The sequence below is a fragment of the Chrysemys picta genome, chromosome 17 (assembly GCF_011386835.1).
Source record: "Chrysemys picta bellii isolate R12L10 chromosome 17, ASM1138683v2, whole genome shotgun sequence".
Taxonomy (NCBI): domain Eukaryota; kingdom Metazoa; phylum Chordata; order Testudines; family Emydidae; genus Chrysemys; species Chrysemys picta.
Window position 1 is genome coordinate 16,907,924 of NC_088807.1, and position 26,111 is coordinate 16,934,034.

At 53.1% G+C, this 26,111-nt stretch overlaps 2 protein-coding genes across 3 annotated transcripts; one reads left to right on the forward strand and one right to left on the reverse strand.

The window, feature by feature from the left end:
* The first annotated feature begins 6 nt into the window (after positions 1-6).
* LOC135976298 (uncharacterized) lies at positions 7-5,563 on the forward strand. The gene is made up of 2 exons (XM_065571333.1): positions 7-3,826; positions 4,812-5,563. The coding sequence occupies exons 1-2, from the start codon at positions 3,250-3,252 to the stop codon at positions 5,312-5,314; spliced, it is 1,080 nt and encodes a 359-aa protein (XP_065427405.1). The 5' UTR covers positions 7-3,249; the 3' UTR covers positions 5,315-5,563.
* Positions 5,564-17,872: 12,309 nt separating this feature from the next.
* Positions 17,873-25,620, reverse strand: LOC101942727 (uncharacterized). Of its 2 annotated transcripts, none has more exons than XM_065570894.1 (3): positions 25,480-25,620; positions 19,940-20,091; positions 17,873-19,315 (listed from the first exon to the last, which is right to left on the reverse strand). In XM_065570894.1, exons 1-3 carry the CDS (start codon positions 25,489-25,491, stop codon positions 18,676-18,678), a joined length of 804 nt encoding a protein of 267 aa, XP_065426966.1. In that variant the 5' UTR covers positions 25,492-25,620; the 3' UTR covers positions 17,873-18,675. The 2 variants fall into 2 exon arrangements, with proteins under 2 accessions (XP_065426966.1, XP_065426968.1); XM_065570896.1 differs by lacking the exon at positions 25,480-25,620 and adding an exon at positions 25,295-25,321 and having other exon boundaries at positions 18,538-19,315.
* Between the last annotated feature and the right edge of the window lie 491 nt (positions 25,621-26,111).

Sequence of the window (26,111 nt, forward strand, 5' to 3'; positions counted from 1 at the left end):
TTCTACAAATCTCGCGTTATCACGGTTACAGTTAGCCTGACTCTTGCTAACGAACTGTCATGTATTGCATCCCCTTCCTGTCAGTTCTTTCTCTGCTTCCACACAGGTGGAGGATGTCCTGGGCACCTTGGACCCTCCACTGTTAGAACTAGAAATGCAGGGGCCTATGCCAGTAGCCAAGGGGCCCTCAAAGGAAACCTCTCCATCCGTCATTCAAGAGGCTGTTCCCCCTACCACGGCAACAGAGATTCTCAATAGACGAGACAGGGTAATAAGACCAGTAAAACGGTTGACTTATGATGCACCTGGGGTGACTAGTGAGGAACCAATATGTTTAGCACACAGGCTTGTGGAAGCTAAAATGGGCTATCTGAGGTCCTTTGGAGGGAACCAGTGAGTTGGTATAATAGGGAGTGTGATTTGTTGGGATGACAAATTCTCGGCTGGGGGGAGGATGTAAGCAGAGTCAGGATGAGCTCTACCCTGACATCTGGTGGTGAATTATGGCGAGTGTGGAAAAGAACTCCAGGGGCTGATCTTTTTTGCATAGGCACACCCACCTGCCTGGCAGACAACAGCAACTGATAGTGGTTACTTTGGATGGGGTGGGATCCCCAGTTTCTCTGTTATTGGGGCAGGAGGAATAAAGTGTTGTTACCCTGATTATGTGAATCAAGGACAATGAAACTGTATTATGACAAAGTGTCTCACCATCACCTAAGTAGCACTCACTAGACAAGGGACATGGGTTCCACAACCCAGTGAATTGAGAGAAGATGAGGATAGGTATTTGTACCTTAGGGTATGGCTCCTGTTGCCTCTTGAGGGCTCAAACCACTGATTGCACCATTTCCTTTCCCCACTGTTGAATGTCAGAGCTAACTTTGATTTTATTCAGAGTCTAGTTACAGGCTGGTGAGCTGAATTCACTTTGGGCCAATGGTGTACTAGCATTGGGGTTCCCCTGCTATGAGCTAAAATCACAAAAGAGCTAAAGTTATTAAGAGTTGAGATTACTGAGGGCTGTGTTAACTAGTGGGAGAGCTTGACTCTATATTGCTAAGTGGCTGGCAGAGCAGTTTGTGGGGATGGCTAGAGTGGCTCACAGGTCCGTGAGCAGAGCGGAGCTGCTTGTAGAGCAGAGGAGTTTGTGGGATGGCAGGAAGTGGACTGGCTTGTGGTGAAGGCTGCGGCGGAACCCCATGGAGAGATGGCTGGTCGGCCTTGGATCATGTAAGGTGCCCCTTAACACCCTGCGTGCCCCCCTTTTACTCTGGGGCTGCACTGACCAGGGACAGAGACTTTGGGGGTTGATGGACTTTTGGGACTTTGGGTGGTTGCTGGACCCAAGAGACTTTGGGGGTGTTGGATTTTGGGGACTCTGGGTGATTTTGGGGTTGCTGGATTCAAGAACCAAAGGGAAAGGACACAGCCCAATTTGCTGGGGTGGGTTTTTGCTCACGGTTTGTGTTATGAATCCTGTTTATTTTGTTTTTTCCAATTTATGTTGTTTACCTCATGTTATTAAACATTTTCTGCTACACTTAGACTCTGTGCTTGCGAGAGGGGAAGTATTGCCTCTTAGAGGCGCCCAGGGGGTGGTATGTAATTGTCCCAGGTCACTGGGTGGGGGCTCGAGCCGGTTTTGCATTGCGTTATTGAAACGGAACCCCTAGATACAGAACCCGGACCTTGTTGCTGCCAACTTAGATGGACAGAAGGGTTACTTACAGTAAATATGGCAGGTGACCAGCTTGTTAAAGCAGTATGGGCTGGATGAATGGACTATACGGTGGATAGAAAGCTGGCTAGATCGTCAAACTCAACGGTTATTGATCAATGGCTCCATGTCTACTTGGCAGCCCGATTCAAGCGGAGTGCCCCAAGGGTCGGTCCTGGAGCCGGTTTTGTTCAATATCTTCATTAATGATCTGGAGGATGGCATGGACTGCACTCTCAGCAAGTTTGCAGATGACACCAAACTGGGAGGAGTGGTAGATAGGCTGGAGGGTAGGGATCGGATACAGAGGGACCTAGACAAATTAGAGGATTGGGCCAAAAGAAACCTGATGAGGTTCAACATGGACAAGTGCAGAGTCCTGCTTTTAGGACGGAAGAATCCCATTCACTGTTACAGACTAGGGACCGAATGGGTAGGAAGCAGTTCTGCAGAAAAGGACCTAGGGGTTACAGTGGACGAGAAGCTGGATATGAGTCAACAGTGTGCCCTTGTTGCCAAGAAGGCTAATGACATTTTGGGCTGTATAAGTAGGGGAATTGCCAGCAGATCGAGGGACGTCATCGTTCCCCTCTATTTGACATTGGTGAGGCCTCACCTGGAGTACTGTGTCCAGTTTTGTGCCCCACACTACAAGAAGGATGTGGAAAGATTGGAAAGAGTCCAGCGGAGGGCAACAAAAATGATTAGGGGTCTGGAACACATGACTTATGAGGAGAGTCTGAGGGAACTGGGATTGTTTAGTCTCCAGAAGAGAAGAATGAGGGGGGATTTGATAGCTGCTTTCAACTACCTGAAAGGGGGTTCCAAAGAGGATGGATCTAGACTGTTCTCAGTGGTACCAGATGACAGAACAAGGAGTAATGGTCTCAAGTTGCAGTGGGGGAGGTTTAGGTTGGATATTAGGAAAAACTTTTTTACTAGGAGGGTGGTGAAGCACTGGAATGGGTTACTTAGGGAGGTGGTGGAATCTCCTTCCTTAGAGGTTTTTAAGGTCAAGCATGACAAAGCCCTGGCTGGGATGATTTAGTTGGGATTTGGTCCTGCTTTGAGCAGGGGGTTTGACTAGATGACCTCCTCAGTTTCCTTCCAACCCTGATATCCTATGATTCTCAGGCCTGGTCTACACTAGGCGTTTATGTCGAAGTTAGCGCCGTTACATCGAATTAACCCTGCACCCGTCCACACTGCGATGCTATTTAGTTCGACATAGAGGTCTCTTTAATTCGATTTCTGTACTCCTCCCCGACGAGGGGAGTAGCGCTAAATTCGACATGGCCATGTCGAATTAGGCTAGGTGTGGATGGAAATCGAAGCTAATAGCTCCGGGAGCTATCCCACAGTGCACCACTCTGTTGACGCTCTGGACAGCAGTACGAGCTCGGATGCTCTGACCAGCCACACAGGAAAAGCCCCGGGGAAATTTGAATTTGAATTCCTTTTCCTGTCTGGCCAGTTTGAATCTCATTTCCTGTCTGGACATCGTGGCGAGCACAGCAGCACTGGCAACGATGCAGAGCTCCCCAGCAGTGATGGCCGTGCAGTCTGTGAATAGAAAGAGGGCCCCAGCATGGACTGATCGGGAAGTCTTGGATCTCATCGCTGTGTGGGGCGATGAGTCCGTGCTTTCCGAGCTGCGATCCAAAAGACGGAATGCAAAGATCTACGAGAAGATCTCTAAAGACATGTCAGAGAGAGGATACAGCCGGGATGCAACGCAGTGCCGCGTGAAAATCAAGGAGCTGAGACAAGGCTACCAGAAGACCAAAGAGGAATATGGACGCTCCGGATCCCATCCCCAGACATCCCGTTTCTACGAGGCACTGCATTCCATCCTCGGTGCGGCCGCCACCACTACCCCACCAGTGACCGTGGACTCTGAGGATGGGATAGTCTCCACGGCCGGTTCCTCGGACATGTTAGCGGACGGGGAAGATGAGGAAGGAGATGAGGAGGGCGAGGCAGTCAGCAGCGCTCACAACGCTGATTTCCCCGACAGCCAGGATCTCTTCATCACCCTTACAGAGATCCCCTACGAAGCATCCCCAGCCGTTACCCCGGACACAGAATCTGGGGAAGGATCAGCCAGTAAGTGTTGTAAACATCTAAACATTTATTTTTAACAGAACAGGAATATTAACAATTAAAAGAATGGGTTGTTCATGATTACTGTGCCCTAGGCGCTTAACGGTTTAGTCATGGGCAGTGCAAGTTTTGAAAAAAAATCTAGCAATGTCCGGTTTTCCGTGATTATCCTGCACAAGCCGCTCTACTGTTTATTCCCTGCTACTGCAGCTACAGTAAAATGTGGTCTATATGTCCGGGGATAGAGCAGTAATCCTCCTGGGACATCTCGATGAAGCTCGCCTGCAGGTAATTGGAAAGCAGTTGCATGAGGTTCCTGGGGAGAGCGGCCTTATTGGGTCCTCCGAAGTACGACACGTTGCCGTGCCACGAGTACTCGGGAATCATTGCTCTGCACAGCAGGGCGGCATACGGCCCTGGTCTTTGGAGGCTTTCCCGGAGCATTCTCTCTCTCTCGCTCTCAGAGATCCTCATCAGGGTGATGTCGCCCATGGTGACCTGCTTTGAATTAGGTAGGGGAATGTTAGTGTTGGGACTGCTTGCTCGTTCCTTTACAGAACTGTAACCGGTGGTTTGCAGCCACGTGGTGGAGGCGGTAGAGGGGCAGCCGAAAGGGATCGTTCCCGGGGACAGCCGCGAGGGGGTGGGACAGGGGCAGGGTTCCCGCTTGCCGGATTGCTGGCAGCAGGGACTGACATTGCTTTAAATGTGAAATGAGGCCAGTGGTAATATAAAAGTTTTAAACTGCCACAAGTCTACGGCTTACCATGTCTGCCTGCAACAGAAATTCCGTTGTGCTGCCCCGCTTCTCAGATGTGCTGTGCAAGACCCCAGGCACTGAATGCGAAGGCCGAGAATTCGACCTCGTGCTGAGTGCCCATGTGATAGGTGCTGTGCATGGTCTTGTTCACAGAGAAAGACTATGTTCTTTGTTCACAACTACATTTATCTTTCTGAGGAATTCACTCCCTTTTTCCCATTTCCACAGCCCCATCTGCGACTGTCTCACAACCTAGCCTGGCATCAGACTCCCAGCGGCTAGCGCGGATTAGGCGTAGGAAGAAGAGGACATGTTCTCTGAGACACGAGAGACAGGCACGGGAGGACATGTTCTCTGAGCTTATGGCCTGTTCTCAAGCCCAGGCAGCACAGCAGACCCAGTGGCGGGAGAATTTGACCCAAATGCACCAAGCAAACATGGATCGGGAGGAGAGGTGGCGGCAGGAAGACCAGCAGGCGACTCAAACGCTGCTTGGACTACTGAGGGAGCAAACGGACACGCTCCGGCGCCTTGTGGATGTTCTGCAGGAACGGAGGCAGGAGGACAGAGCCCCGCTGCAGTCCATCTCTAACCGCCCTCCCCCGCCACCAAGTCCCATACCCACCTCACCAAAAGTGCAAAGAAGGAGAGGCGGCAGAGTCCCTGCTAACTCTCATTCCACCCCTGCAGAGAGCTCTAGTAGCAGAAGGCTCTCATTCCCCCAAATTTGAAAAGTTCTTTCCTTCCCGCCTGACACAAGCCCCCGTCCAAGTTTCACCTCCCAGTTCCATGTGTAGTTGATAATAAAAAATACGTTTCTGTTAACTACTGTTTCAATCATGTTCTTTTGGAGGAGGAGGGGAAAGGGGGTTGGTAATTGGACAGGACAGTCACCTTTGGCAGGGTACATAGGCGGGGGCAGGCACAGCAGCAGAGCACATAGACAGTGCAGTGATGCAGTGACTAGTTACCCTGGTTAGTCTGGGAGGTTGTTTTCATGTTATGTGGTGGGGGGTGGGTTGCTCTGTGACTTTGTGGCGGGGGAGGGCAGTTACAGATCTTAAGCGGCGGTCCTTATGCAGGATCACAGAGCCACACAGCAGGGGATCTGTAACCGTCCTCCCCCTGCCACAAAGTCACATAGTCCCCCCCATACACACAGTCCCGATCAGGAGGGGTGACAGGCTCCGTTGAAACAACCATCCCACCGCAGCGGAGCCTGTCAATCCTTGAGTTTAGAAGCTGCATTCGCGCCACTACACTACACCCGCTCCGCACCACAGTCTGCGTCCCAGTTTTTAAAAATTCCCGCGAAAACAGTATTAAAGAAAACGGTGTGCATTAACAAAGTAGAACTATTTTTATTTCAAAACGTGTGTTGGAAGGGGGGCGAAGGGGGTATGTAAATGGATAGGATAGTCAACATTAACTGGGTAAAGAAACGGGGGCAGGTTCAGCTTCTCTGTACACAAACTTTAAAGTCACAGGTTACCCTGCTCACTCAGGAACTTTGCTTTCAAAGCCTCCCGGATGCACAGCGCTTCCCGCTGGTCTCTTCTAATCGCCCGGCTGTCTGGCTGTGCGTAATCAGCAGCCAGGCTATTTTCCTCAACCTCCCACCCTGCCATAAAGGTCTCCCCCTTGCTCTCACAGAGATTGTGGAGCACACAGCAAGCTGATATAACAATGGGGATATTGGTTTCGCTGAGATCACAGCGAGTCAGTAAGCTTCTCCATCTCCCCTTGAGACGGCCAAAAGCACACTCCACCACCATTCTGCACTTGCTCAGCCGGTAGTTGAAGAGTTCTTTTTCAGTGTCCAGGGCGCCAGTATAGGGCTTCATGAGCCAGGGCATTAGCGGGTAGGCTGGGTCCCCGAGGATGACTATAGGCATCTCCACATCCCCAACAGTTATTTTGTGGTCCGGGAAGTAAATACCTTGTTGCAGCCGTCTAAACAGACCAGAGTTCCAGAAAATACGAGCGTCATGAACCTTGCCCGGCCATCCCACGTAGATGTTGGTAAAACGTCCCCTGTGGTCCACCAGTGCTTGCAGCACCATGGAAAAGTAGCCCTTTCAGTTAATGTACTGGCTGGCCTGGTGGTCCGGTGCCAGGATAGGGATATGAGTTCCATCTATGGCCCCACTGCAGTTTGGGAATCCCATCGCTGCGAAGCCATCTATGATCGCCTCCACGTTTCCCAGGGTCACTACCTTTGACAGCAGTACTATCAACGATTGCCTTGGCTACTTGCATCACAACAACCCCCACGGTAGATTTGCCCACCCCAAACTGGTTCGCGACTGACCGGTAGCTGTCTGGCGTTGCAAGCTTCCAGAGGGCTATGGCCACTCGCTTCTGGACAGTCAGGGCTGCTCGCAACCGGGTGTCCTTGCACTTCAGGGCAGGGGACAGCAACTCACAAAGTTCCAGGAAAGTTCCCTTCCGCATGCGAAAGTTTCGCAGCCACTGGGATTCATCCCAGACCTGCAGCACTATGCGGTCCCACCACTCAGTGCTTGTTTCCCGTGCCCAGAATCGCCGTTCCACGGCATCAACATGATCCATTGCCACCGTGATGTCCTCGGCGCTGGGTCCCCTGCTTTCTGAGAGGTCTGTGCTACTCTCAGACTTCAGGACATCACCGCGGTGCCGTAGCCTCCTCGCCTGACTTTTCTGCATCTGCCTCAGGGAAACCTGTATGATAAGCTGCGAGGCGTTGAGAGCGGCCACAACTGCAGCGATGGTCGCAGCGTGCTCCATGCTCGCAGTGCTGTGGCGTCCGCGCTGTCAATGACTGGAAAAGTGCGTAAACTGATTTCCCGCCGGCGCTTTCAGGGAGGGAGGGCGGGAGTGATGGATGGATGACGACAGTTACCCAAAAGCACCCTCGACACATTTTGTTACCCAGAAGGCATTGCCGGCTACACCCAGAATTCCAATGGGCAGAGGGGACTGCGGGAACTGTGGGATAGCTGACCACAGTGTACCGCTTCGAATGTCGACGCTTTCACCGTTAGTGTGGACTCACAAAGTCGAATTACTGTCCTTCGTGTGGACACACACGTTCGACTTTGCAATATTGATTCCAAAAATTCGATGCAAGTAAATTCGAACAACTCTCGTAGTGTAGACAAGGCCTAAGAGGCAATAATTCCCCGCTTGCAATCCCTGTGTCTGTGTGTAACAAAAGAAAACTTGTATAGAAAGGGAGCGGGAACCCAGAATTAGTTTGGGAAAAAACTGCAGTCACCATTCAAAAGCCTGCAAACCACAAGTAAATACCTGCCCCCCAAATCTTGGGCAGTGCCCTTTGCCTCAGTGTCCCACCTTGCGGTGTGAAAGTCTGGCAGATGAATAGTTTCAGAGTAGCAGCCGTGTTAGTCTGTATCCGCAAAAAGAACAGGAGGACTTGTGGCACCTTAGAGACTAACAAATTTATTAGAGCATAAGCTTTCGTGGACTACAGCATCCGAAGAAGTGGGCTGTAGTCCACGAAAGCTTATGCTCTAATAAATTTGTTAGTCTCTAAGGTGCCACAAGTCCTCCTGTTCTTCTTTTTGGCAGATGAATATCCCTTTAACACACCATTCCCCTTTTCTCTCCGCTGCACCCCACTCACTGGGACCTTTGCTTGTGCAAAGCCAGCAAGGTCCCAGAATTCAGGGGTGCATTCATGTGGGTTCTTTCCCTAACCGTAAAGGGGAGGGTTGTGCAATGCCACTGGTGCTGCCATTATCTCTGCCGCCACTTGCCACTCGCTGGGGCATTTGCCTCTGATCTCTGACACCTTTCCCCTGGCTTATCACTGCGGCTGCTAGCTGCCATCTGTAGAATACCACCTCCTGAGAGTTCCCCCCTTAGCCCAGCTGTGAGTGATTTCACAAGGCCATGATTTCCCCTCACTACTGCTGGACCCTCTGTCTTATCTATCTATTACTGCACCCCATCCCTACCAGAGACCTAAGTCTCAGCCCAATAAACCTGCTCACCAGCCATTTCAGTGCTGTGAATCACTGAGCAGAAACAAAGACCCACCACCAAGTCTGATGGGTTCCAACTCTAAACACTAAAGAAACAACTAGGCTAGAAAACTCTGAAAGCAAAGCCAAGAACATGAACCCCACACTGCTCTGACTTTCACATGAATTTGGCATCACTACTCCCTGCTTAGCTAGCGATGTTGTTACACTTAGGGTGACTCCCGCAGTCAGCAGCTGTGTCTGTGATCACGTTGGCAGAGTGGGTGTGTCTATGTAAATACGGTCTGCTCCGGAGGTCTTTTCCCCTGGTTCATCACTCGATGTTGGGGTAGAGCTCATTCAGACCCTGCTTACTGCTGTTTTCCAGGAAGAGCAATTACCAGTGGAACAACTTTCCACATGATGGAGAATCCACCACAGTCCTAGGTGTCTGTATAAGGAGACTGGGCATCTTTCGCAAAGATCTGCTCCAGCTCAACTATAAGCTACTGGCTGGATGCAGGAACCACTGTGTTATACAAGAGGGCCAACTAGCTGACCAGAATGGTCTCTTCTGGCCTTAACATCTATAAAGGTTTGAGCCACATGCATTGATTTGGCCACATTAGTCCAGAAAAAAGAGGCAGGAATTAATGCTTTTAATCTTGAATCCATGTTGATAAAACCTCACCCACACAACCCACCCCAGTGTTGTGTATCTACCTGCCACATGTCTGGTGGGAGGTAGGTTCGGCAGATTTCAGACAGTTTGCAGGTGACTTTACCTGGGATTTCACTCCTCAATCACACAGGCCCTTTTGACTCTCCCGCCCAAGGCTGGTGCAATCCTTTCTGTCTCTGCCTGTGAAACATGCACGCTATGTGACCAACTGCAGCAGCTTCCATGAGGAACAAATACAACGAGTGTATTTAGAAGTGAGATTGGGGGCAGCATGGGCAGCATGTTAGCTCCCACTTTGGAGGCTGAGTGAGCTCCCACCAGCTTCAGGATAGAGGGCGGAGCCTGGGGGTGGAACATGGGCGGGGCCACAGCCTAGGTCTGAGGAGGCTTAGCCTGCCCTGGCCTTTGATACCCACTGCCCGTGGGGGGCAGTGAGGAAGGGGAAGGAGAAAGGGAGAGGCACGTGGGGTGGAGTGCTTGAGAGCCACGGATGTAGCCTGACCCCTGAATCACACAGGGCATAGAATTTCCCCTTCCCTCACTGATGTCAGAGCCCAGAGTCAAATTCCCTGGATCCGTCTCATGTCTCAGAACTTTGTCTCTCTCCCTCCCGCTCTCCAGCTGCTCCCCGTCATCTGTCCTGGCCTCAGGGCTGGTGCTTCCACTGGGCGACCCTAGGTAATCGCCTAGGGTGGCAGGATTTGTGGGGTGGCATTTTGCCGCCCTCGGCAGAAATTCAGCAGCGAGGGGTCCTTCCGCTCCGGATCTTCGGCAGAAATTCGGCGGCGGGTCCTTCACTCGCTCCAGGACCCACCACCAAAGTGCCCCAAAGACACGGAGTGGAAGGACCCCCGCCGCCGAAGACCCCAGGCCCCATGAAAGCTCAGAGGAGGAGCACTGCCACCTAGGGTAGCAAAAACCCTGGCGCCACTCCTGCCCGGCCTCCTGTCTGTCCCCGCACACATTGCCCACCCTGTGGGCACAAGGGCCTTCTCCTGTGCTGCTCTCAGTGCCCGGAGAAGCCTCCAGCCCCCGTTTCTTGTCGGATCTCAGCTGCAAACCCCTCGCTGCCAGCCCCTTGGTCCTCCTGCTGTCGTGCATCAGCACACATGGCTCTGCAAGAGCCAGCGCTGCGAGCAGAGAAGTTTCCATTGTCAGCTGGCGGGAGGTGGGGCCCTCAGCCCACGGCTGAGCATCACAGAGGTCGGGGCAGGTGCTGACACTCAGAGCAGAGAGGGCTGCAGGTTCTCGGGCTGACCCCGGAGCAGCAGAGATCAGAGGGAAGAGTTGCTCCTCGCCCCTGGACCCCACGGAGCGGAGCCTGCTGCGGCCCATGGGGCATGGCTAGAGCTGGGGCTTGGGGTCTCGCAGTGCTTGGCGCGCTGAGCCTCTGCCTCTGGGGTGAGTGTTTGGGGAAGCTGGTTCTGCCCCTGCCGTCCTCAGAGACAAAGGACAAAGCTGGGGGATGAATGTTGGGGGTGGGGTAATGCTGGGCAGAGACATTTCGGGAGAGCAAATTGCTGGATAGTTCCAGGGAAAGGTACTGTAAATATCACTTAGATAGATAGATAGATAGATAGATAGAGGGGGTGTATGGGAATAGATAGATAGATAGAGGGGTTCATTGGGACAGATGGATGGGGATAGATAGATAGATGGGGTATATGGGGTGAAATGGAGAGGGGGATGTATGGCGATAGAGAGATAGAGGGCGATGGATAGATAGATGTGTATGGGGACAGATAGAGAGAAGGGGTATATGGGGAAGGATAGATAGATTAGATGGGGTGTATGGGGATGGATGGATAGACAGTGCGGGTGCATGGGGACAGATACATAGATGGGTACGTATGGAGGTAGATAGATCAGTCTCTTTGTGGAGGGATGGACTAAATCAAGATTAAGACAATTAGTTGAATTAAATAAAGAAGCTGCTAATCTCATCACAGGGCCTGCTCCTGTCAGCGCTGGCCAGCGTGTGATGTTCTCACCAGAGCTGGGCGAATCACTGATTTTTCAGTGCATCCAGCAAACCAAAAATTCAGGGAAAACACTGGGATTGGTCCTGAAAATGTTCAGGCCTTGTCAGCCAATCGGAAAAGCCCGTTCTTGGCACCCAGAACATTGCCCTGCAGTCATTTCTAGAGGTTCCCCTTCAGCAAACCGCCTGCGCCTATCTCGTTCGCCCAGGGGCTTGGGCGCTTGTCTGGGATGCGGGACACCCAAACTTGAACTGTGCTGTGGAGCAGGTGCTCAAGGCTATTCTGGGGATGGCGAGGGCTTGATCTCCCTGTCTGAATCTGTTCCGCTTCGTGTATCGCCGTGACTAGTCCATGAGCTGAGGACAGAGAACGGCTCTCCAGCCTGGGGGAATTTAAGACCTAGGCCTTGTCTACACTACGAGAGTAGTTCGATTTTACTTAATTTGAATTTTTGGAATCGATATTGCAAAGTCGAACGTGTGTGTCCACACTAAGGACAGTAATTCGACTTTGTGAGTCCACACTAACGGGGAAAGCGTCGACATTGGAAGCGGTGCACTGTGGGCAGCTATCCCACAGTTCCCGGAGTCCCCGCTGCCCATTGGAATTCTGGGTGGAGCCGCAAATGCCTTCTGGGTAAAAAAAAAGGGGCCAGGGTGCTTTTGGGTAACTGTCGTCATCCGTCCATCACTCCCGCCCTCCCTCCCTGAAAGCGCCGGCGGGAAATCAGTTCGCGCACTTTTCTAGTCAGTGACAGCGCGGACGCCACAGCACTGCGAGCATGGAGCACGCTGCGACCATCGCTGCAGTTGTGGCCGCTCTCAACGCCTCGCAGCTTATCATACAGGTTTCCCTGAGGCAGATGCAGAAAAGTCAGGCGAGGAGGCTACGGCACCGCGGTGATGTCCTGAAGTCTGAGAGTAGCACAGACCTCTCAGAAAGCAGGGGACCCAGCGCCGAGGACATCACGGTGGCAATGGGTCATGTCGATGCCATGGAACGGCGATTCTGGGCACGGGAAACAAGCACTGAGTGGTGGGACTGCATAGTGCTGCAGGTCTGGGATGAATCCCAGTGGCTGTGAAACTTTCGCATGCGGAAGGGAACTTTCCTGGAACTTTGTGAGTTGCTGTCCCCTGCCCTGAAGCGCAAGGACACCCGGATGCGAGCAGCCCTGACTGTCCAGAAGCGAGTGGCCATAGCCCTCTGGAAGCTTGCAACGCCAGACAGCTACCGGTCAGTCGCGAACCAGTTTGGGGTGGGCAAATCTACCGTGGGGGTTGTTGTGATGCAAGTAGCCAAGGCAATCGTTGATGTACTGCTGCCAAAGGTAGTGACCCTGGGAAACGTGGAGGCGATCATAGATGGCTTCGCAGCGGTGGGATTCCCAAACTGCGGTGGGGCCATAGATGGAACTCACATCCCTATCCTGGCACCGGACCACCAGGCCACCCAGTACATTAACCGAAAGGGCTACTTTTCCATGGTGCTGCAAGCACTGGTGGACCACAGGGGACGTTTTACCAACATCTACATCGGATGGCCGGGCAAGGTTCATGACGCTCGTGTTTTCAGGAACTCTGGTCTGTTTAGACGGCTGCAGCAAGGTATTTACTTCCCGGACCACAAAATAACTGTTGGGGATGTGGAGATGCCTATAGTCATCCTCGGGGACCCAGCCTACCCGCTAATGCCCTGGCTCATGAAGCCCTATACTGGCGCCCTGGACACTGAAAAAGAACTCTTCAACTACCGGCTGAGCAAGTGCAGAATGGTGGTGGAGTGTGCTTTTGGCCGTCTCAAGGGGAGATGGAGAAGCTTACTGACTCGCTGTGATCTCAGCGAAACCAATATCCCCATTGTTATAGCAGCTTGCTGTGTGCTCCACAATCTCTGTGAGAGCAAGGGGGAGACCTTTATGGCGGGGTGGGAGGTTGAGGAAAATAGCCTGGCTGCTGATTACGCACAGCCAGACAGCCGGGCGATTAGAAGAGACCAGCGGGAAGCGCTGTGCATCCGGGAGGCTTTGAAAGCAAAGTTCCTGAGTGAGCAGGGTAACCTGTGACTGTAAAGTTTGTGTATTGAGAAGCTAAACCTGCCCCCGTTTCTTTACCCAGTTAATGTTGACTATCCTCTCCAGTTACATACCCCCTTCACCCCCCCTCCAACACACGTTTCAAAATAAAAATAGTTCTACTTTGTTAATGAACACCGTTTTCTTTAATACTGTTTTCGCGGGAATTTTTAAAAACTGGGATGCAGACTGTGGTGCGGAGCGGGTGTAGTGTAGTGGCGCGAATGCAGCTTCTAAACTCAAGGATTGACAGGCTCCGCTGCGGTGGGATGGTTGTTTCAACGGAGCCTGTCACCCCTCCTGATAGGGACTGTGTGTATGGGGGGGTCTATGTGACTTTGTGGCAGGGGGAGGACGGTTACAGATCCCCTGCTGTGTGGCTCTGTGATCCTGCATAAGGACCGCCGCTTAAGATCTGTAACTGCCCTCCCCTGCCACAAAGTCACAGAGCAACCCACCCCCCACCACATAACATGAAAACAACCTCCCAGACTAACCAGGGTAACTAGTCACTGCATCACTGCACTGTGTATGTGCTCTGCTGCTGTGCCTGCCCCCGCGTATGTACCCTGCCAAAGGTGACTGTCCTGTCCAATTACCAACCCCCTTTCCCCTCCTCCTCCAAAAGAACATGATGGAAACAGTACTTAACAGAAACGTATTTTTTATTATCAACTACACATGGAACTGGGAGATGAAACTTGGACGGGGGCTTGTGTCAGGCGGGAAGGAAAGAACTTGTCAAATTTTGGGGAATGAGAGCCTTCTGCTACTGGAGCTCTCTGCAGGGGTGGAGTGAGAGTTAGCACGGACTCTGCCGCCTCTCCTTCTGTGCACTTTGGGTGAGGGGGGTATGGGACTTGGTGGCGGGGGAGGGCGGTTAGAGATGGACTGCAGCGGGGCTCTGTCCTCCTGCCTCCGTTCCTGCAGAACATCCACAAGGCGCCGGAGCGTGTCCGTTTGCTCCCTCAGTAGTCCAAGCAGCGTTTGAGTCGCCTGCTGGTCTTCCTGCCGCCACCTCTCCTCCCGATCCATGTTGGCTTGGTGCATTCGGGTCAAGTTCTCCCGCCACTGGGTCTGCTGTGCTGCCTGGGCTCTGGAGCAGGCCATAAGCTCCAGGAACATGTCCTCCCGTGTCCTCTTCTTCCTATGCCTAATCCTCGCTAGCCTCTGGGAGTGTGATGCCAGGCTAGGTTGTGAGACAGTCGCAGATGGGGCTGTGGGAATGGGAAAAAGGGAGTGAATTCCTCAGAAAGATAAATGTAGTTGTGAACAAAGAACATAGTCTTTCTCTGTGAACAAGACCATGCACAGCACCTATCACATGCGCACTCAGCACAAGGTCGAATTCTCGGCCTTCGCATTCAGTGCCTGGGGTTTTGCAGAGCATATTTGAGAAGCGGGGCAGCACAACGGAATTTCTGTTGCAGGCAGACATGGTAAGCCGTAGACTTGTGGCAGCTTAAAACTTTAATATTAGCAATGGCTTCATTTCACATTGAAATCAATGTCGGTCCCTGCTGCCAGCAATCCGGCAAGCAGGAACGCTGCTCCTGTCCCACACCCTCGCGGCTGTCCCCGGGAACGATCCCTTTCGGCTTCCCCTCTCCCGCCTCCACCGCGTGGCTACAAACCAGCGGTTACAGTTCTGTAAAGGAACGAGCAAGCAGTCCCAACACTAACATTCCCCTACCTCATTCAAAGCAGGTCACCATGAGCGACATCACCCTCATGAGGATCTCTGAGAGCGAGAAAGAGAGAATGCTCCGGGAAAGCCTCCAAAGACCAGGGCCGTATGCCGCCCTGCTGTGCAGAGCTATGATTCCCGAGTACTTGCTTGTCTCGTGGCGCGGCAACGTGTCGTACTACGGAGGACCCAATAAGGCCGCTCTCCCCAGGAACCTAATGCAACGGATTTCCAATTACCTCCAGGAGAGCTTCCTCGAGATGTCCCAGGAGGATTTCTGCTCCATCCCCGGACATATAGACCGCATTTTACTCTAGCTGCTGTAGCAGTGAGTAAACAGTAGAGCGGCTTGGGCAGGACAATCATGCAAGACTGGACATTGCTAGATTTTTTTCAATAGTTGCACTGCCCATGACTGAACTGTTAAGCGCCTAGGGCAAACTAATCATGAGAAACCCATTTTTTTAATTGTTAATATTCCTGTTCTGTTACAAATAAATGTTTAGATGTTTACAACACTTACTGGCTGATCCTTCCCCAGATTCTGTGTCCGGGGTAACGGCTGGGGACGGTTGGTAGGGGATCTCTGTAAGGGTGATGAAGAGATCCTGGCTGTCGGGGAAATCAGCGTTGTGAGCGCTGTCGACTGCCTCGTCCTCCTCATCTCCTTCCTCATCTTCCCCGTCCGCTAACATGTCCGAGGAACCGGCCGTGGACACTATCCCATCCTCAGAGTCCACGGTCAGTGGTGGGGTAGTGGTGGCGGCCGCACCTAGGATGGAATGCAGTGCCTCGTAGAAACGGGATGTCTGGGGATGGGATCCGGAGCGTCCGTTTGCCTCTTTGGTCTTCTGGTAGCCTTGTCTCAGCTCCTTGATTTTCACGCGGCACTGCGTTGCATCCCGGCTGTATCCTCTCTCTGCCATGTCTTTAGAGATCTTCTCGTAGATCTTTGCATTCCGTCTTTTGGATCGCAGCTCGGAAAGCACGGACTCATCGCCCCACACAGCGATGAGATCCAAGACTTCCCGATCAGTCCATGCTGGGGCCCTCTTTCTATTCTGAGATTGCACGGCCATCACTGCTGGAGAGCTCTGCATCGTTGCCAGTGCTGCTGAGCTCGCCACGATGACCAGAAAGGAAATGAGATTCAAACTGGCCAGACAGGAAAAGGAATTCAAATTCAAAATTTCCCGGGGCTTTTCCTGTGTGGCTGGTCAGAGCATCCGAGCTCGTACTGCTGTCCAGAGCGTCAACAGAGTAGTGCACTGTGGGATAGCTCCCGGAGCTATTAGCGTCGATTTCCATCCACACCTAGCCTAATTCGACATGGCCATGTCGAATTTAGCGCTACTCCCCTCGTTGGGGAGGAGTACAGAAGTCGAATTAAAGAGACCTCTATGTCGAACTAAATACCTTCGCGGTGTGGACGGGTGCAGGGTTAATTCGAAATAACGGCGCTAACTTCGACATAAACGCCTAGTGTAGACCAGGCCCTAGCCAGGGAGGTGAGAGATGCAGGCAGAGAAGAGGCGGGTTGTTTACGGAGCCCTGGGAGCCCGGCCCTGTGGCCCTCACTTAGGCTGCAGCAGGAGTTCTGCAACCAGCCCTGTAACTTCTCTGCGTTTTGTGTAACCTAGCGGCTTGTGCAGCGCAACCCATGTGGTTTGTGTCCCTGGGCGTGCATTACCCCTGCTTTAATCCAGCTTGTTTCGAAGCACGGCTCTGCTCTGGAGTGGGTGCACACGGCCAACTGTGTGGTTTCCCACAGCTCCTCTGGCTGTCTCCATGGGCGCCGGCAGCCCCTGTGTGGGGAGCAAATGGCCGAGAGCATGTGGCGGGCTATGTACGGCGCTGACCTCAGGCAGCTCCCGGGAAGTGGTGTCACGCCCCTCCGGCTCCTAGGGAGAGGGGCAGGCCTGGGGGCTCTGCGCACTGCCCCTGTCTGCAGGTGCCACTTCCGCAGCTCCCATTGGCCAGCCCCGCTGCACTGCTAACCGGACTTTTAACAGTGCTGACTGGAGCCGCTAGTGTCCCTTTTCGACTGGGTGTTCTGCTCCAAAACCGGTCACCTGGCAACCCTAGTTGGGTGCGGGGGAGGGGGCTGCACTGGGCTGGACCTTGGAGGGGAGTTGGGGGGGGGCTGCTCTGAGCTGGGCCCTGCCAGGGACAGGAATTGTGCCCAGTGCTGCATCATGTGTGTTGTGTGGGTGTCATGCTGTGTTACACACAGGGTAGATTGTGTGTGTGTATGGGGAGGGGTTGTGCTGCCCTGACCCCACCCTCCATTGTGTAGGCCAGAGTTTCAGCCCTTGGGCTCTATGACCTGTTGCCAGCCCCAAGTTGGCGAGGTTGGCCAGGGCTCTAAGCATGGGGAATGGCTGCTTGTGACCTAGGATGGTGGACTGAGGGGACCCGTCTCTGGAGCAGGGAGCTGAGCAGCAGCAAGGAACGGGGGCTGAGTGGCTGCTCCCCAACCTGGGATCCGTTGTCCCCCCAGAGCCAGCCTGGCTGGAGTCATTCCAATGAGCAGGAGGCCCCTTGTAGGGAGATGCTGGGAGACCTGGGACCAGGGCGGCCTGGACTCTCACCAGCCCCTTGACTAGCCTCTCTCCTAGGTTGACCAGATAGCAATTGTGAGAAATCGGGACAGGGATTGGGGGGTAATAGGCACCTATATAAGACAAAGACCCATATATTGGGACATCTGATCACCCTACTCTCTCCTCATCTCTCCAGTGGCCCCAGCTCGATGGGACGCCCCAGCTCCATGGGACACCCTGCCCCCTGAGATCAGAGGCTCTTGGGCTGGTGCAGAGGGAGGGGCCAGCTGCTGCGTGGTGGGGGGCAGCAGGGTCCCGAATGGGGGGATGCAGCACAGAGAGACCAGAGACTTAAGGATGCTTAGAAGCTTTATTAGTGCCAATCACAGCAATAGCCAGATGCAGGCAAAGTGCCAGCACAGTAGGACCCACCCTTGACCCACTGCAGAACCGCCCCCCATCCCCTGAAACTCCAACTAAGAAGTCAGGACTCCTGGGTTCCATCCCTGTCTCTGTGAGAGAGCAAGGTCTGGTGGTTAGAGCAGGGGGCAGGGAGCCAGGACGCCTGGGTTCTGTCCCCAGCTCAGGGAGGGGAGCAGGTTAAGTAGTTATAGTAGGGGTGGAGGGAGGGGGACTGGGCCTCAGCACTCCTGGGTTCTAGTCAAAACTCCAAGAATGTAGTTAGAGAATGGGCCAAAACTCCTGTTTATTTTGTTTCCCCTGACTCAGCCACTGACTTCTGTGTGACTTTGGGTGGGTCCTTGCCCTCCTCTGTTCTGTTTCTGCTGTTGTAGACTGGGGCTACTGCCCCAACCTAGCTTTGGGGATTTAGGTTGGGGAGCTCTATAGAAGGGCCAGCATTACCATAAGGGACGCTGCTGCCCAGGTTGGGAATCCAGTTCCATCAGGCCATGGCAAAAGTAGCTGAGCCTGGCTCTCCTGCATCCTTACAACCCTGGCTCCTGCTGGCTGGGCAGAGACTGACTCCAGCCCCGAGATGGGTGGGTGTGGACCCAGGATACTGGGGAAGGAAGAGGGGATGTTGTACCCTCCTCTTGCGGAAGCAGCGCCTCTCAGAGGGCAAAGAGCCCAGCAAAGCAAGAGAAGCCGAGTGTGGCAGAGCCAGGGCGAGTGCCCCCCCTCCATCCTCCATGGGGTGTTAGCCGAAATAGTCTTTGGCGGAAAATTGCCAGATTTCATCAAAGCACCTATTATCTAGGGTCTTGTTGTTGCATCTCATGCAGCTGGCGGGAGGGTAGAAGAAGCAGCGGAACAGGGGCATGGGGATCTGGCGCCAGGCTTCCCACACCTGCTTTTTGCCCTTGGGTTTATCCTCCTCGTAAGCATACTTGAAAGCAAAGGCTTGGAAACGGGAATCGAAGCCCTGCAAGCTGCGCTCCAGGTCTGACAAGATGTATGTGCTGCTGTTGGGGTTCAGGCAATAATCTAGGCAGGGAGAGATCAGGGAGAAGAAGATGAAGCAGCTGTTGTTGGGTGGATACTGCTGCTTTTTGGTGGCCAGGAACCTTTCCAGGAAGTTGCCTCTGAAGTCAGGTGTGTTGATGGTGCCCACCAGCACAGCCTCCGCGTGCCAGGTCGTATACTCGCCCTTCTGCAAAATGGCCACCATGAAGTTGTCCTGGTTGATGTAGAAGTCTCGATCCAGTTTTCCCTTGGCCCGGACATCACGCAGCCTCTTCTGGATGGTGGCACCTTCCTGCTCTGCGAGGGCTGGTTGCTGGCAGGCCGCGCGTGGCAGCAGCGTGGCCACTGCATACTGGGGGGTATCATTCATGCCCCTAGAGCCAAAGCCAGACAAAATTGGGAGTGGGGAGAGGGCAGCACCAGCTAGCCAGCCTCACTGCTACTCTGACAGCCCCCCACTGCCTGGGACATGTACCAACCAAGCCTATCCCAGGGCACCTACCAACCAACCCCTCTCCCCCTCCCTATGGCACCTGCCAGCCAACCCTTCCCCTGGATGCCTGACATCCAACCCCTTCCAGGGCACCTGCCAGCTAACCCTCCCACCCCCATGGGGCACCCTGGGAGCTGTGAAGGCAGCAGATGTGGAGCCAGGGATGGGTAGGAGAGTGGATGGAGACAACAGTCCCAGGGAATTCAGAGTGAAGGCTGCACCCCCCGTGCATGACTCTGCCCCCCCATGGTCCATAGGGGCCAGCTGGTCCATCAGCACCCCAGACTTCTGGCCCCTTTTCCTCTGTACCCCCCAGCTGCCCTGTTCCCTGCTGGCTCTGGTCCATAGCTCAACTTGGGGGCCGTGCCCAGGAGCAGCCATGCTCATTTGACTGCCCAGGACCTGGCACTGTGTGCATGGGATGGTCTCTCTGACAGCCCCTGTGGAGGGGTTCAAAGGGCCCCCCTAACCTGTCAGAACCAGCCTGGCCCAGCCAGTCACTCACCTCTTGACGTGTATGAGGAACCTAGTCAGCGCTTTTTCATTGATGCCCGTGAGCAGCTTGCTGTTGTCCTCAATGCCCCAGATTGGCTGGGTGCCCAGGTCCAGCAGGACAGCAGTACCCAGCACTAGAAGCCACAGGCTGGCTCTGGGATGCTGCATGGACAAGGCAGAGCGGGGTCAGGGGGACACAAGGGTGTGACTGTTTGGGATCAGGGTTCACCCTCCCCCCCAGAGATGGGATCAGCTGCTGCAGCTCATGGGCTGAACCAGAGACAGTCCCAGACAGAGACAGAGACCCCCCCCCAACCCCAGGTGGCTGGACTGGGGTGAGAGGCGCTGCCCTGGGCAAATGGAAATCCAATTGGGCCAGTGGTAGGTGGGGGCAGAGGAGATTTCCCTGGGGCTCCAGGGAGAGGTGCGGGAGGGCAGAGGGAACTTCCATGGGACAAGAGGAGGTGGAGGGCAGGTGTGTGTGTGTGTGATGGGTTGGATCACAGAAACCCCCTGGGGGCTGCCAACTGATGTGCCAAGACTACTTCTGCCCCTGATGGAAGCTGCAATCAATGGGAGCTGCGGGGGCAGTGCCTGTGGGTGCAAGAGCAGCAGCGGAGCCTCCCTGGCCTTCCATTTGCCTCAGGGGCCACAGGGACCTGGTTGTCAGTTCCTGGGAGCTGCAGTAAGCACCGTCGGGACCGCACACCCTCTCCCACACCCCAACCCCCTGCCCCAGCCCTGATCCCCCTCCACACACCCCAATGCCTTGCCCTAGTGCGGAGCCCTCTCCCGCACCCTGAACCCCTTATTTTTGGCCCCACCTGGAGCTCACAGCCCCATTCCAGAGCTCATACCTCTCCACACCCCAACTACCTGCCCCAGTCCAGAGCCCTTTCCAACACCCCAAATCCCTCAACCCTGGCCCCACCCCAGAGCCCACATCCCCGGCCGGAGCCCTCACCCCCATCCCGCACCCCAACCCCTTGCCCCAGTCCAGTGGAAGTGAGGGAGGGTGGAGGAGAGCGAGTGTCGGAGGGAAGCTTACAAAAAAGAAGCTTACAAGAAGTGGAAGATTGGACAAATGACCAGGGAGGAGTATAAAAATATTGCTCAGGCGTGCAGGAGTGAAATCAGGAAGGCCAAATCACACTTGGAGTTGCAGCTAGCAAGAGATGTTAAGAGTAATAAAAAGGGTTTCTTCAGGTATATTAGCAACAAGAAGAAAGTCAAGCGAAGTGTGGGCCCCTTACTGAATGAGGGAGGCAACCTAGTGACAGAGGATGTGGAAAAAGCTAATGTATTCAATGCTTTCTTTGCCTCTGTCTTCACGAACAAGGTCAGCTCCCAGACTGCTGCACTGGGCAGCACAGTATGGGGAGGAGGTGACCAGCCCTTTGTGGAGAAAGAAGTGGTTTGGGACTATTTAGAAAAACTGGACGAGCACAAGTCCATGGGTCCAAGGGTGCTAAAGGAGTTGGTGGATGTGATTGCAGAGCCATTGGCCATTATCTTTGAAAACTCATGGTGATCGGGGGAGGTCCCGGATGACTGGAAAAAGGCTAATGTAGTACCCATCTTTAAAAAAGGGAAGAAGGAGGATTCGGGGAACTACAGGCCAGTCAGCCTCACCTCAGTCCCTGGAAAAATCATGGAGCAGGTCCTCAAGGAATCAATTCTGAAGCACTTAGAGGAGAGGAAAGTGATCAGAACAGTCAGCATGGATTCACCTAGGGCAAGTCATGCCCGACTAACCTAATTGCCTTCTATGAGGAGATAACTGGCTCTGTGGATGAGGGGAAAGCAGTGGATGTGTTATTCCTTGACTTTAGCAAAGCTTTTGATATGGTCTCCCACAGTATTCTTGCCACCAAGTTAAAGAAGTATGGGCTGGATGAATGGACTGTAAGGTGGATAGAAAACTGGCTAGATCGTTGGACTCAACGGGTAGTGATCAATTGCTCCATGTCTAGTTGGCAGCCGGTATCAAGAGGAGTGCCCCAAGGGTCGGTCCTGGGGCCAGTTTTGTTCAATATCTTCATTAATGATCTGGAGGATGGCATGGACTGCACCTTCAGCAAGTTTGCAGATGACACTAAACTGGGAGGAGTGGTAGATACGCTAGAGGGTAGGGATCGGATACAGAGGGAACTAGACAAATTAGAGGATTGGGCCAAAAGAAATCTGATGAGGTTCAACAACGATAAGTGCAGAGTCCTGCACTTAGGACGGAAGAATCCCATGCACTGCTACAGACTAGGGACCGAATGGCTAGGCAGCAGTTCTGCAGAAAAGGACCTAGGGGTCACAGTGGATGAGACGCTGGATATGAGTCAACAGTGTGCCCTTGTTGCCAAGAAGGCTAACGGCATTTTGGGCTGTATAAGTAGGGGCATTGCCAGCAGATCGAGGGACGTGATCGTTCCCCTCTATTCGACATTGGTGAGGCCTCATCTGGAATACTGTGTCCAGTTTTGTGCCCCACACTACAAGAAGGATGTGGAAAAATTGGAAAGAGTCCAGTGGAGGGCAACAAAAATGATTAGGTGTCTGGAGCACAGGATTTATGAGGAGAGGCTGAGGGAACTGGGATTATTTAGTCTGCAGAAGAGAAAAACGAGGGGGGATTTGATAGCTGCTTTCAACTACCTGAAAAGGGGTTCCAAAGAGGATGGATCTAGACTGTTCTCAGTGGTACCAGATGACAAAACAAGGAGTTATCGTCTCAAGTTGCAGTGGGGGAGGTTTAGGTTGGATATTAGGAAAAACTTTTTCACTAGAAAGGTGGTGAAGCACTGGAATGGGTTACCTAGGAGGTGGTGGAATCTCCTTCCTTAGAGGTCAGGCTTGACAAAGCCCTGGCTGGGATGATTTAGTTGGGAATTGGTCCTGCTTTGAGCAGGGGGTTGGGCTAGATGACCTCCTGAGGTCCCTTCCAACGCTGATATTCTATGATTCTAAGGGGATGGAACGAGAAGAGGGTGGGCCACTGGAGAAGGGGCAGGGCAGGGACGGGGCCTTAGGGAGGGGCAAGGTACACCGGGTGTTCGGTTTTGTGTGATTAGAAAGTTGGCAACCCTATGTAAGGATATGTGATATGCTCGTGTGACCCAGGATTCCATCTTATGCCAGTAACTTTCCACAGACAAGGGCTGTAGGCTTTGTTTGGGACAGTAAAATTCCAAGCACATGGCAGAGGATATAAAAGATCCCTGGAGTGACTCCATTTTGCCTCTTTCCTGCCCTGAGTCTCTTGACTGTGGATTTACAACTAAAAGGAGCATCTTGAACTAAGGACTGAGGACCGTCCAATCTTTTGGAACTTACTAGAGACTTTACAAGCCAGCAGTCTATAACATGACTAGTACAAACCTGAAATAAGAACATTACCATGAGTGTATGTATATGATCTATTAACCACTTAAACTCTTTTTCTTTTCTCTTATTAATCAACCGTTAGTTTTTAGTTACTAAAGGATTGGCAACAGTGTGATTATTGTGTGAGATCTGAGTTATACATTGACCTGGGCGTGTGGCTGATTTCTTGAGATCAGAAGAACCCTTTGTTTGATAAAATTGGTTTTCAATAACCACTCATCATAAAGTCTAGTGTCTGGGTGGTGAAATAAGGGCTGAAATGCCTAAGGAGACTGAATTTTTAATTTCTTGTCTATTTATGTGGTGAGACAGAAGCTTATTTTTGTTATTGGCTTGGTATAATCAGTACCGGGTTTACAATGGCACGGGGCCCACACCAGCGCCCTGACTGTGGCCCCACCCCTGCTCGGCCTCTTCCCGAGACCCAGCCCCCACTCCACCTCTTCCCCCTGGGGCCCCACCATTGTTCTGACTTTTCCTGCCCCTGTTCTACCTCTTTCCTGAGGCCTCACCCGCCACTCACTCCTCTCTGCTTCCTCCCAACCCTGTCGCTCGCCCTTAAGCCAGGAAAAAAGTGATGGCTCCATGGCCCCCTGTGCCCCCCTGTTGCCAGGTGTCCAGTTTTTGACCAGAAAGTCTGGTTGAAAAGCAAACCTGGCAGTGTCCAGTCAACACTGCTGACCAGACACTAAAAATCCAGTTACAGGAGTAACTACAATCAGCTTCCCCGCCAGGAGGGTGGGAAGTGCAACTGCTGCAGCCTGGAGGAGCTGTAGCTCAGCTGGAGAGAGAGAGAACTGGCTCCCAAGGATTCCGATCTGGTGGAGAGAGATAGGTACTAGCTCTGCGCTGCCCCCGCGGATCCTGTCCACCCCCTCACCCCCACCCCGCTGTGCTTGTTCCTGGCCCCTGCCTCACTCTGGGGACCAACCTGGGCAGACCCCTGCCAGTCCAGAAATTAAGGAATAGTGATAGATGAAGGCAAAATAATAATAATAATAATCCCCAAATCCCTAAACCACCTTCTGCAGTGCAGTAAGAAGAGCATTCGATATGTCTTTTCTATTGTTGTTACTGGAAGTTGTGCATTTTATCCTCTGTGCAGATATTGAAATCTCAAGGATTTTCATTCTAATCCTGCTCTGGTATGTACACAACATAAGGCTTTGTTTTATAATGTTACTGTTATGTAGAGTTTGTTACCATGTCCAGAAGTCTGATTTCTGGATGCCAAAGAGATTAAACACTATTTTATTTATCAGATTAAGACATTATTTAGTAATAAATGTAATTAAGATCTGGCTTTAGAAAATGCCATGCTCTGAGCGGTCAAAAATTGCTTGCAAGTAGGAAGGACCAAATAAGGCTCATTTATGGGGAAAAGTTTCATGCACATTTATGCCTGCATTTCTTGGAAGTGGATTAAGTGATTAAGTTTTCTTGTTTGTCAGAAAAGAAGTGATGGACATATAAAGGCAAAGCATACAGTGACTTTGTTCACTTTGCTTAAATCCATGGGAATGGAGGGAGGGAGAGCAGTGAGTGGCAGGACCTTGGGATGGGGGGAAGAGGCATGGTGGGGGGAGGTTCCAGTGCTCCTTCTGTGTCCCATGGGGGCCCACAAATATGTTTGGCGCCAGGCCCACAAAAGGCTAATCTGGCCCTGGCTATAGTCTAATGATAGACTAACCACCAGTTTGCAGTGACTCTGCCCTGTTTCTCAGCAGTTTGTCCTGAATCTGGCATTCTCAGCTGTGACCCACTGAGGCACAGTGACAGGGAGACTCACCAGAGTTTACTTGTGGTAGGAGGAGATGGGGGGCAGGGAGACTCACCAGATTTCCATGGGGCAGGAGGAGGCGGCGGTTGGGGGACTCCACTGCAGCTCCATGGGGCAGGGTTTCTGTGGGGCAGGAGGAGGTGTGGGAAGGGGGGACTCACCAGGATATACTTATGGTAGGAGGAGATGGGGTTCAGGGGGATTCACCAGGGTTTCCATGGAGTAGGAGGAGGTGGAGGGTAGGGGGTCTCATCAGAGTTTCTGTGGGGCAAGAGGAGGTGGGGGACAGAAGGGACTTCACTGCAGCTCTATGGGACAGCGGAAGGGCTGGGGAGGGCAACTCACTAGGGTTTCTATGGGGCAGGAGTAGTTGGGGGGCAGGGAGGACTCACCAGGGTTTCCATGGCGCTGGAGCAGGAGGTGCCGTCACTCACTGACAGAGGCTCACACCAGATCCCCAGTGATGGGCTCTCAGCTCCCAGCCCCTCTTTATAGCCTCATTTCCCACCCCCACCCTGCACTGGGGGTGGGGCCGTTTCGACTCCTGCTGACCCCGTGCCCAGTACATGGGAGGTGGCACCAGGTACCACTCAGCTGCTTCCTGCTTCATTCAATATTGACTTTAAAGGAATCTCCATGGGGCTGAGCCAGAAGGGGTGGAGGGGACAGCAGCAGGGACCCCCCCCCTCCAGGGTGGCAGGGGTCACCCCGGTACTATCCCCAGCTCCAAGGCGGTAGGCGGTGGGGCTGGTGAAGCCCCCTCAAAGTAGTGGGTTGGGAGCAGTGCTTCTGCCCCACTTAAATGCAGGGGGCAGCTCCCCCATCACAGCGACTGGCTCAGGCTCTCAGCAGACTCAGGCAGTGTCGCTGTGTCGGTAACACCCTGGGGAGTACCCCAGTCTGGGAGTGATCTGCCCAGGGAAGCTCTGTTTCCAAATGCCTCATTCCGGCTAACACTGGCTCACTAGGGGATTCGTGGGCTGTGACAGACATGGTGCCCTGTGCTCTGGCTGGTTAGGAGCAC

What these genes read in the sequence shown, in the direction of transcription:
- LOC101942727 (XM_065570894.1), bottom strand. An exon ending in TTCCTCATACACGTCAAGAG is followed by an intron (nt 19,316 to 19,939) that starts GTGAGTGACTGG and finishes CTTTGGCTCTAG; the next exon opens with GGGCATGAATGATACCCCCC.
- LOC135976298 (XM_065571333.1), top strand. Translation starts at nt 3,250, where the DNA reads ATGCAGAGCTCCCCAGCAGTGATGGCCGTGCAGTCTGTGAATAGAAAG. An exon ending in ATCTGGGGAAGGATCAGCCA is followed by an intron (nt 3,827 to 4,811) that starts GTAAGTGTTGTA and finishes CCATTTCCACAG; the next exon opens with CCCCATCTGCGACTGTCTCA.